Source organism: Rhipicephalus microplus, chromosome 6, assembly GCF_043290135.1.
Source record: "Rhipicephalus microplus isolate Deutch F79 chromosome 6, USDA_Rmic, whole genome shotgun sequence".
NCBI classification, from domain to species: Eukaryota; Metazoa; Arthropoda; class Arachnida; order Ixodida; family Ixodidae; genus Rhipicephalus; species Rhipicephalus microplus.
Window position 1 is genome coordinate 193,331,629 of NC_134705.1, and position 12,104 is coordinate 193,343,732.

At 42.9% G+C, this 12,104-nt stretch overlaps 2 protein-coding genes across 9 annotated transcripts in view; both read right to left on the reverse strand.

The window, feature by feature from the left end:
- Positions 1–1,136, reverse strand: part of LOC119167858 (uncharacterized) — a 63,058-nt gene extending 61,922 nt beyond the window's left edge. For 2 of the 8 annotated variants that reach the window (XM_075867415.1, XM_075867416.1), the window contains exon 1: positions 898–1,136. In XM_075867415.1, coding sequence (XP_075723530.1) covers positions 898–1,084 — 187 coding nt within the window. In that variant the 5' untranslated portion in view covers positions 1,085–1,136. The remainder of the gene's footprint in view (positions 1–897) is intronic. The other 6 variants (XM_075867417.1, XM_075867412.1, XM_075867411.1 and 3 more) reach the window with 4 other exon arrangements.
- Positions 1,137–9,097: 7,961 nt separating this feature from the next.
- The window catches only part of LOC119167862 (uncharacterized), a 32,508-nt gene continuing 29,501 nt past the window's right edge, over positions 9,098–12,104 (reverse strand). The window contains exons 16-17 of the mRNA XM_075867423.1: positions 11,688–11,741; positions 9,098–9,295 (exon numbers count right to left, since the gene is read on the reverse strand). Coding sequence (XP_075723538.1) covers positions 9,291–9,295; positions 11,688–11,741 — 59 coding nt within the window. The 3' untranslated portion in view covers positions 9,098–9,290. The remainder of the gene's footprint in view (positions 9,296–11,687; positions 11,742–12,104) is intronic.

A 12,104-nucleotide genomic window follows, 5' to 3' on the forward strand; every position in this document is an offset into this window, starting at 1 on the left:
GCAAAGGTATTTCTGAATGCAGCATTTTTGTTGTTTATTTTAGGAAAGATTGATTCTATCACGAGCGCTATAATCATTATTTACATTGTGGGCGCTTCAAGAGCACATTATAAAAATCCGCAAGATCAAAAATATTTGGGGCGTTATGGCAAAGCTATCACAGCATTAGCAGATATGAAACCGCGAGGATATGAATTGATAGATCAAAGGTCTACGACTGGCCATATGCAATGCATGAATCAGTCAGAACAAGTGGAAACACCAATTACATTCTTCGCTATGTTTAGCGTATACCATCACCACCGAAGATAGTGCACCCCACGTTGTCGCAGAAGGCGTACTCTGGCTTCCGCGATCTTATTACCGTTTCGCATAGGAATGTGGCCGACAATGCTCGTGATGATGGTTGCGGTAAAGATAAGACTCTACAGACCGTATGCGACTGTCTTCGCTGTAATGTGGAGAGGCGATTACTCGTTACTGATCTGATTGGGCTCTGACATGAGTAACACTTGAATTTCGGGCACAAATCTAATCGCAATGGGTCGTGAATGACGGAAGCATGGTTAAAACGTTGGGAGACCACAGCCTTGTCCAAGCAGTAATAGACGTTTTGTCAAGAATGGCTAGGGACGTCACACACCGCATAAACTGACTTCCTACGGTATGTGTATGCGCTCCCTGTTTTCTTAGTACGCGATTCGCATTTAAACTACCAAATACATTTTCCCAATTTATAGCCAAACAACTGTTCAAAACTGGTCACTTCCTCCCACCTATCTCACCTCTTGCCTTCTTTCCTTTATGGCGGTATTTGAGCGCGCACTGCACATAATCATGAAATCTGCTTATCTTGACTTGAATTTAATATAACACACTGAAGTGAACTATCCTCACCTTTATTTCGAGCCGATGTCGTCTGTTGAATAACGATGGCGGCGGCGACTAGGGCGATGGCAAGAGCAGCTGCTTTCATAATTCCTTTAAAAAGCACTGAAGCTAGCGTCTTCCATAACACAGTAGACTCCTTTGCCGAAATAGGGACTCGCATTTGTGCTTCGAGTGAACATGATCTATTACGCATACATTAACTATATTCAGCCGTGGCCTGCGGAACAATCCTTCATATTGCAGTCATTCGTGAGCATGACTGGCTATAATTAAAAACGCACATTCTTCTGACGTATCAGAAAGAGAAATATGTATTCCTTATTTTACCACGTTTTATTTACATTCGATCAATCCTGGATTTGAACGTGCAGGATTCGACGTCTATTCAAAGCTCGAACCAAAATGTGGCGACACACTCGGCGTGGCGTAATGCGCCGAGCCCGTCGCGCGTCATTAACTGCTTATTTTTATCTTTCCTCGGGAACGGATGCGCCGTGAAGTGATCGAGAGGGTTAAGATATGTACAACGTATTAAGATGCCTCAAATCGCTTGCTGGCATTGCACTGGTGAACATCTAATGTAGGTACATTTAAACATGTCATATGTCTGTTGTCATGGCACCGCTTTCTTTTTAGGCCATGTTAGGCAGTGATGGCTATTAGTCATGCAGTAATTCCAAAGCAACATCAACCGGTAAGTTCAAACTTCCTTCCAGAGTGGAGAGAAGGCGTGCGACTTTCGAATTGGGTGAAGTTCAACATGGGAACGAAACACACCACCTTAATGTCTGAATAACGAGTGGATGCATAGTGGTGCAAAACAAGCACTTGCCTCTCTCAAGTACCCCCTCAAGTACCGGTACCTGTTACCACTCAAGTTACATAAAAATTAAGTCATTAATTATTTCAATATAAAAGAAAGCGCATTATCATACATTATTATTTGATTACATTATTTGATACATTTTATCATTATTATTTGATACATTATTATTTCTGGAAAGGGTAAATTCAATTATCGAATACGGTATACGTCAAGACGGGCCAACAATGTCGGGGCTTGGTTCACTTAGTTTGCAACATGGGTCATCCGAAATCTCAGTTTGAGCAAAGACAATTCTCGCAATGGGCTACCAAAAATATTTGGGTTTCAAGAGCCAAGGGCAATTCAGTTTCGAGAATGGTTTCCGACATGTTTCAGCTCTTGGCCTGATTTTATTATGTGACCAAATCGCGGAAATTTCAAGAAATGCCCAACACCATTCTGGGAGTGGGCCAGTGCAACGTAGAAAGTGTACAAAACACATTTTTTGCAAATTGGTGGGGCCTGTGTACATCCGCCCCCAACAAGACTTATCAGTGGTCGAATCCTGCCAAGATCATTCGAGGCCGATTTTCTGGTGAGCCATCATGCCTTTTTAATGCATTATACCACAAATAACATGCAGTTAAAGCTGGGATAGTCGGTGTACATTTTAAACAAGAGATTAACAATGCCAGAATACCAAACAGAACCAACAAAATCTGGAAGCGACTCTAATTCTAGAGTTAGATTTATGGCAGGCGCAAAAAACATGGCCCGTTAGTAGCAGGAACTTGTAAGCGTTCCACAGTTCACAATGTAGAACCTTTTGCAATACATGTGTACTTTAAGTTGAACGCTGTACAGTGCGCAAAGCGATCGTCTTTCCTGCTGACATTTAGAGGAGCGAGAAAATCTGAGGTATTCGGATGTCACTGCGTATGAACATGATCGTGCACTTTGAATGGCGTTGGCTTTCTATGTGCAAAAAGTTACAGCAGCCTCGTACTCGACTCGAAATACACTGATTGATCAGCGCTATATAGAAAGAGTAACAAAGTGCACATCATTCTGACGTAAACTAGCGACAATGCAAGTATTCTTGTCAGATATTCATGTAGTTGAATATAACCTTTCCGTGGCGATATGTTCCTCCAGCAGGAGTTCGGTGAGTAGCGTCACGCTTCTATTAGGAGACGGGGGGGGGGGGGAGAGGATATGTAAAGGCGTGAAGTTCCCGCGCTTTTCTGATTTTCTGAACTGGGCGGGGAGAACAGGGCATCCTGGGGTTGAGCGGACGCTCTGCGCATGGACTAATAAGGCCCCCCGGAAAAAGCAACACCCCCGTTCCTTCCGCCCTTTGGTGGTACCATGGCCTCGCATAGATGGCACCCCTGGATGACCCACTGAGCGGAAGCCGGTGGTCACCTTTTGCTATACCCCTTTGCGAACTTTCCTTCCCTCTCTTGCTCTTCTGCTGTCCTGCCTTCTCTTTCCTTGTATCATCTTTTGCCCCGCCACGGTGGTCTAGTGGCTAAGGTACTCAGCTGCTGACCCGCAGGTCGTGGGATCAAATCCCGGCTGTGGCGGCTGCATTTCCGATGGAGGCGGAAATGTTGTAGGCCCGTGTACTCAGATTTGGGTGCACGTTAAAAAACCCCAGGCGGTCAAAATTTCCGGAGACCTCCACTACGGCGTCTCTCATAATCAAATAGTGGTTTTGGGACGTTAAACCCCACAAATCAATCAATCAATCAATCTTGTATCATCTTTTGTTTTTTTTTTGTAGGTAACTCAAATAAACCTTTTGTACTTGTACTTTGCGGGACTCTGCGTATTGAGTTGCCAACGCATGACTTGCACCTACAGCTGTAAACATGGGCGAAGTGAAACAGTTTATTGTTCAGGCAAAAGCGTTTGACGACATATGAAACGCGGAAAGTGGCGTTCGGCGTCGCCAGCGTCCGCACGAGGGACAGTAAAAGTAATACGTGACATAAGCCCGTGAAGTTCTTATGACGTCGCAGTTCATCAAAATTTGTGACATAACGACGTTGCTGTGATGTCGCATCATGAATTCCTTGCAAAGCATCATCGCTTAGTTCAAAGTGCGCCTGACCGATCCCGGGAGCCCTGAAACTACGTGAAGCGCGAAAAACTTCCACCATCTCCAATCACAGAGGCAGTGCTAAGCTGCATTGTGTACTGAGGGCTTTCGGGGAGGGGAATTATTGCAATCAACTACAATATATTTCAGGTTCGAGTGAACCTAGGCTAGTGCATAGGGCATCAAGTGTCTTTTCGATCCACCTATCTTGGAGAAGAACAAACCTGCGTGTTAGAGCAATAAAAACGTGTTCCTCTTCAAATGAACCATTACATTTATTACCCTTAGGTATCCAATATCATCATTATCATCGTCATTAAACTGAATCTCCGTCCATTATATTCTCACTGTAGGAACATGGCTTCTTCCAGCGATCTCGAACTTTTTTTTGCCTTGCACGAACCGATTCCGTTTTATGCCTCTGAAGATCACAATGCCCCCCCCCCCCCCCCTCCGCAGTCGCCCTTCTTTTTCATTTTTGCCTGCACATGCAAATTGCGTTTTATTCATTACTATGGTATAAGTAACGACCAGGTGCTCTTACGCATCGTGAGACCAGCCTAGGTCCACTTTATTCATGAATGTTAACTGAAATACTGATTACTGTTTGTTCTGTGACCAGCTGAGTTCAATTTCTTAATGGTATGCCACGGTTATTCTTTGTCGCAATGCATTGTTGAGCTCCCAAATTTTTTTCAAGTTTCTCTATTATTCTTGAAGTTTCCACCCAGAAAGATAAATACGAGCACTGCGTTGTGACTTAAAATGAAATGAGCCTATGCAGGACAGGGCTTTTAGAAAATAATCGTGACAGGCGTTCAATCTGCACTAGACCCAAAATTAGGCGGTGGGATTGGCGGTAATGATGGGCATGTGATGATTCAAGAATATCTGTAGGTTGACTGCCATGACTTGCCAGCTTCAGCCGTATGTTTTCTGCGACGCTCTTACTCAATCGTGGAATGCTTTCGCCCAAATTTCCTTTTTAGGCAGGCAAAATGCCGCAAGATGAATTCATCACAAGTGAAAATTGCTTTCAGTACACCTTTATTGCGTTACCTTTGACGAGCTCGTGGTGGACTAAGCTGCAATTTTCATTCACACGCGTCCTTTGGCACACATCTCCTCGGCTCCGTAGTTGTTCGACAATAGCCGTCTTCACAGAAACATCCGATCGTCACCAAATGTAATCTGCAGACAGTGGGTTTCCCAGGAGCTCTGCTGTCGGTGCGGCAACGGCACTCATCGCAGCCACCAACGTTGCGCTTCACTACCTCGTGCTTGGAACACTCGACCGACTCGAGGGGATCTAAAGGAATAAGTTTTCGGAATAACTGTGCGATCACCTTGGTCTAACTCCAACAACATGTACACTCACGTAACAGTAGACTCGAGAGTCTGCTGGATGGCGCTAAGCTTTCTTTTGAATAAATAAATATATTGTGCTAACTTTTTTATGTATTACTGTGCAAATATTATTATTGCTAGTGTTTGTAAAGTTTAGTTGTATTGATGAAGAAATTTGAATGGCCTTTTCATGCAGAATACATTGAGTTTAACTGAGCGCTGCTTAGGAATATGCTGCTTCTACCCCGTTTAAAACTGCTGCTTAGTGCTGTGTATGTTCAGATTATTATTTATTGAATATATTTTGCCGTATATCCTAGTTTTATTGCACACCTTTTCCTATCAGGCCTCTCTACAACATCCGACACCTAATCATTCCAGAAGGTCAGTCAGTACGCTGGCGCTGGTGCATCTCTGACGCGTGAATTTGCTACACGAGCATTCGAACGAAATGTCAAGTGTTGCTGCTATAATATTTTTTGACGTTTATTATTACGAGTATTAGTGCACACTCACCATCACCAAAGGTCCACGCACACTCCACAGCAAAAATTACGATTGTGACGAGCACAAGGGTGCGCGAAGAGGCTCTCATTTTGCAGTTAAAATAGGTGATTTCTTCGACTGAAGACTTCGTGGCCATGGCATACTCCGGACTCGTTATTCAGTGCGAATAAACTGGCACGTATATTGTTTAAAAATTTCGCCCCGCAAGTGTTTTATCTTCTTCTTATGGCTCAATTTATGGGAGCAGGTTGTTCACAAAGTCGTAAAACCTGCACTCAGTTTGTGTGCAATAGGCGACGTCGCATACAACAGCATTCAATGGTTAGTAAACTAACAACTGTGTGCTACTCGTGCATTACGGCCATAAAAAAATACGCGAAACGTGTTGCATGTGTTTTAGGCCGAATGTTCTATGCTTAAATGAGCCTCCATGATAAAGCTATATATATATATATATATATATATATATATATATATATATATATATATATATATATATATATATATATATATATATATATATATATATATATATATACTGGGGGTGGGGTGAGAACTTGGTCAAGTGGATAATCGCTTTTATTCTAATCCCCTCCGTCAAAATTGTATTGGTAAAAATAATAATAATAGTAATAGTAATAGTAATAATAATAATAATAACCTCCTTCTATCGATTTGGCATTAAAACATTTAATGAGAGGTACGTGACTCGTTCGCAATTTCACCTCCATTATCTCACCCATCAAACGGCTTGTCGTCGGCAGGAGCAACCTTTCACCTTGGAATGCCGATTGTGATCTGTCGTTTACGACCCTTAGCCGCCGTCTCATGTGCTGCGTTACTACGATCCCAACGTGACCATAGAAATATACACGACTGCTAGTGGTATCGGCCTTGGCGATATACTCGTCGAACGCGACCACTACATTGGAGAGAGGCAGATAGAAGAAATATTTATTCATATCAAAGATAGCTTAGTGTGGTTATGTTGGGTGGTGCCCTTCTTCCAGGGCCCCACTGGCTACAGCGGCTCGTCGGGCCTGGTCAAGGGATTCCAGTTGTCCTCGTGTTGTCCTCTTTGCTTTCCGTGCCTCGCCTTTCGTCTGTTTCTTCTAGCACCTTCGTGCTCGCGCTGCAGCCCTTATTACCATGGATTCCAGTTCGCTTCTCATTGTCAGCTCCACGAGCCGTGCCTCCCCCGACCAATTCAGAGGAGTGTTATTAAGCAGAGGCGAGCCTCCGGACGTTGTGGGCACTGATATATAATGTGCTACAATGTCAGTGTTGCTCCGCACCCCAAATATGTATCACTCTACAGGTGATGGTACATTCTGCGTAATTAAATGTGGAAAATTGTTTCTTTGCAAGCGACACCAGTTCCATGCTTGTCTCCTGTTTAGGTCAGAATGAGGGGAAGGTTTGATTCACCTGTGCCAATATGTATCTTTGAAATTCAACGATTTTCCTTGGCGCACCAGGTGTTGAAGTGTCCTATCTGGAGATGTGGTCTGCGGCTAGGCCTATAATGCCTCGAGCCAAACAATCCGGCCGTTCGTTCCCCTCAATTGCTGAATGTGCCGGACACCATGCAGGCAACACCAGTGGCGGATCCAGAGGGGGCGGTAGGGGTGATTGCTCCTTCCCATGTCTGTGTGAGCACCCCCCCCCCTCGCTTCAATGTTAGTCGTCTACCTACTATCACCAATTAGGACAAATGAGTGAGAACATTGTGAGCGTACATTACCAGTATTTATGCTACGAAGAGGTTTCTCTCCTAGTATATACAGTCATGACCACATACTCCTCTCCGGTGTTATATAAAGTGACCCCCCCTCCCCTAAAACGAGTGGCTGGATCCCCCCCCCCCCCCCCTGTGTAACATGATCCATTGGGAGAGCCGTCCCCAGTATGCGTAATACACAGTTCATTAAGACCCCACAAAGTGAAAGACGGCAGGCGTCTTGTGAGAGTATACGTTGTAGCTTATGCCAGCCGTACCCCCACAAAGCAGAGTCAAATGACTCCGTAACAGAAAATAGGTGTTTGGCAGCTGTTTGGGCAATCGGTACATTTCACCCCTACCTTTCTGAGTGCCAGTTTGTTGCCAACGACTACAACGCCTTATGCTGGCCATCGTCTATAAAAGATCCGACTGCACGCCTCGCTCATGGGGCTTTACCCCTATTATGTTATGTGTCATTTACCTGGCGAAAACACAGATGCAGAAGGCCTATCTCGATCGTTACTGCGTTTTGATCTTGTCTGCTCACCAACGTCTACTTGCAGTTCGTCATCTGTGACCATCACGGACATGCCGACCCAGGATAGCCAAGGTGTTCAGCATGGTTCTTTGCTGAACGTTTTATCTCATAATTCCCCAGACATGCGCTCTTCATTATCAAGCTCAACAGTACGCCGTCCGTGAAAGCTTGCTGTATTGTCGCAATTACCTGACCAATGGCCACAAGTGGCTTTTCACAGTGCCCTCTTTGTCCGAAGGACGTACTTAAATTTGTCTCTCTCTCTCTCTCCATATATATATTTATATATATATATATATATATATATATATATATATATATATATATATATATATATATACAGACCCTCCCCATCCTGATGAAGGCCAGACTCTAGGCCGAAACGTCGAAATAAACCACGTTGTGACCGCTCACGGAGGATCTACTGAACTCTGTATATTTATATATATATATATATATATATATATATATATATATATATATATATATATATATATATATATATATATATATATATATATATAACCGGCTGTGAGCAGGTTATATTAAGGGGGTGAAAAAATAACCGTTAAAAATAACGTGTTATTTGAAGGTCGTAGGTTCGATTCCTGCTCACGGTAGGTTATTTTTTTACCCACTTTTATTTCTTCTTATTTACATTACATTGGTTCTGATACCTTCCCTTATATATTCCCTCGCATTATTGTCTGTTAGATCTCAATATATATATATATATATATATATATATATATATATATATATATATATATATATATATATATATATATATATATATATGCTACTACTCAAAGGTTCTTGATTGATTGATATGTGGGGTTTGACGTCCCGAAACCACCATACGATTATAAGAGACGCCGTAGTGGAGGGCTCCGGAAATTTTCACCACCTGCGGTTCTTTAACATGCACCCACATCTGAGCAAACGGGCCTACAACATTTCCGCCTCCATCGCAAATACGGCCGCCGCAGCCGGGATTCGATCCCGTGACCTGCGGATCAGCAGCCGAGTACCTTAGCCACTATACCACCGCGGTGGGGCAACTCAAAGGTCCTTAGTAAGGCTAGTTGGTGCTTACGTAAATCATAGCGAAGAGAAAGAACTAATATTGGAAAGCCCTTATAATAAAGATAACGTTGACTTTTAACCCAGGAAGCGAAAGCGAAGAGTTTAAATCTTTATTTGATAAATAGGTAACAGCGCACAGCATAGCGCTAAATTATTCCAGTGTCATAATTTTTTTCAGGAAACTTTCGAAAATTCTGGGTCAAGACGAGTGCTTGTCCTCACTATATGTTTTCACAAAAGCAGAGAACAAGCTTGGAGCTTTTTTCATGACTTCGTATCAAGTGCTTCATCATTCTGCAATTAAAGCAAGAAGGTATGTGTGAGACACAGCCTATTGAATTTACTAATTATTCAAGCAAACAAAGTATTGATAAAATAACTTGTTGGGGTGCTCAAGTTCGGAGTAACTCCTTTGGTCGAGTACGAAAGATACTCTCTACGAATGCAACAACTGGACCAAGGAGGTAATCTCCTTGAACTCGACTGGCAAGTGCTCTCGCTTCGTCCTTCTCTTCATCTAATGCTTCACTACCCGAAAAGATGGGCAGATTTTTTCTGCGTGATACACAAGTTTTAATGGGAGAGAGAATGAGTAAACAGATGGAAAGCAATAAAAGAGAGGAAAAAACAACAGGGAGTCAACGGCTAAAGGACCGACAGAAAAAGAAATCGAAAGAAGAGACACAAAAAAGAATCACAGAAGCAAAAACGAATAAATTCATTACGGTGCTAGAACTTGTGGATTTGAAGCTGACCTGTTTTATTTGGCTGTAATGTTGTTACAAATTAAACAATTTGACGCAGCTTCCGACAAATGATTCAATTTTTATAGCTGGTTCGGATTTTTATTATGTGGAAAGTCTATAAACACAATAAATAATAAATAACGAAAGCCGCTATACTTGGAAGAATTTCACACTTAAAAGACTGCGAAGCGCTGAAGTGAAAAAAAAAAAAAAAACACGCGTCTCCATCTCAGAACACGGGATCCACAAAGGCGTACTTTGTGTATTCTTTTTTTTCCTTTTTGCTTTGCTTCATGGCCGTCAGAGTTCGTAAAAGTGTGCTCTGGATGAAAGCTATTCCTTCCTGTATAGCCTTTCACTGTTTTCGTTATTTCTTCATTCATTTTAGTCGCATTACACATTCGGAAAAAACAACAAGGCCTAAAAAGTATTTCGTCCTTCTTCAACGTTCTGCCGCAAACTGAAAAAAAAAAATCTAATTCTAGAAAACGACAACACAATGAAAAATAGGCCAGTTCCAAATGAGCAATGTGAGGTCGCTTAAATTACATATTTTGTACGTTGACGGCTGCCTTCGTCAATGTGAAGATCTCGTGACAAGAGGGCCATGGGTATGCCTATAGATGTCACTTATGGCTCATTCACGCCTGTGACTCTCACCAGTCTTGCGAGCACTTCTGGTTGGCTACTAATAAGTTACTCAAGTATACCGATATTCACACCTGCCTACGACAAACTCGTTGCCTCACAAAATCAGCGTCTGCTCGTATTGCCACAGCAATGCAAAACAAATGAACCATCTTTTTCAGTGCATTCTATTGGTTCAGAGGTTTTCGATTGCAATCGCGAAACTATACAGTCCAGTAGCAAGCGATCCAGTCAAAACAGTCGCTTTGAGGAAAAAGTGGCCATTTACAACCAGTCGCTTTGCGACATAATCGCACGAAAAGGGTTATTCGCAGCTTTGAAAGAGTCTCAGCTTTCTCACTGCAGCCTATAGGTCTCCGGGTATTCAGTTTCTCTGTGGCAGGCGCCGGCAACCTTTTGAGGCAGAAGACCAAGTTACGTGAAGCCGACGCCGCACGGTAAATCAAGGGGCGGGTGAGAGAGGGTAGGGGAGGTATGCAGGCTAAGAGAAAAAAATTTAACTGACAAGAATATACAGAACAGCCCGAGTTTTGGCGCAACCTTACCTCAGCTTGAGCGCCGTCTGAAGACGGGGCACAATGCCGAATAGAAGCGATATCGAAACTATGTTCATGTTCAAAATGTCATGTCGGCAAAATGTCAACACAGAAGCGATTCAAGGAGGGGGTTCTGATGTCGAGCCGTGCGCAACGAGTTGCTCACCTCTTCTCTATAACGTCACTCATTCGGACAGTAAAGCTCTTTGAACATGTCGTTCAAATATAGGTTTGAAGACCACGCACCTCAATTGTGCTTGTGTACTAGCAGTGCTCGCGAGCCTCACGAATGTTTCGACATCGGTCACACAAAACAAGCCGTTACCATAGTTTTACTTGCAGAATCATGGGATATGCTATAGCCGTCTTTCCATACCTTTATGTCCATCATGCGCCATAATTTCATTTTTTCGGGTTGTTATTCCACGATTTTGGTGGAAGTAAAAAAAAATGTGATGAAGCTGGTTCGAGTAACTAAACTTACGCATTGCTTGATGTCAGTGAGTGAAGATCACTAACATATATATAGCCTTGTAGCATGCACTTGTAAACCCAGCGCTCTTGCACCAGCATGACGGAGTTGCCGAGGCTAATGAATATCTCAAAATAGAGCACACAAAACAAGTCCCAACGTTTTTCTCGAATGACTCGCCAGACTATGCAACGTCGGGCTTCACAATCATTATAATAATAAACTGATTTTTCTAGCATACGGCTGCTTCGAGGATTGTGGAACGCCCGTGTAAAAAGACATACCTTCTTTCTTAGCCACCGTTGAATCCCCATTTCCTGATCCCTCGCTCTTTTTTTCTGTAACGAATGCGCATTGTCTTGATTGAGTTGGTTTGGAGCACTACGTAGTGTTTGAGACGCATGGTACAAAACGAACACTTCTTCAGCTTTTGCTGACAATTCCATCAGTCGTTGGATAATGAACGGATAACTTTGAATTGCCTGATTGATTTCATTTTTTTTTTTTTTGCCAAACTGAGAACTGAGCGTGAGACCTTCCATGGTCGCAAATTTCGGCACCAGTGTGGAAATACACATTCATTCCTTGACACATTCATCATAATGTGGTGGTCACGTGTACGCAGTTCTTAAAAGCAGACGAATCCAGAGGCAAAAGAGGCAGTCACTGACCGAGCGACTCCCATGCTTTGTGTGCCACAT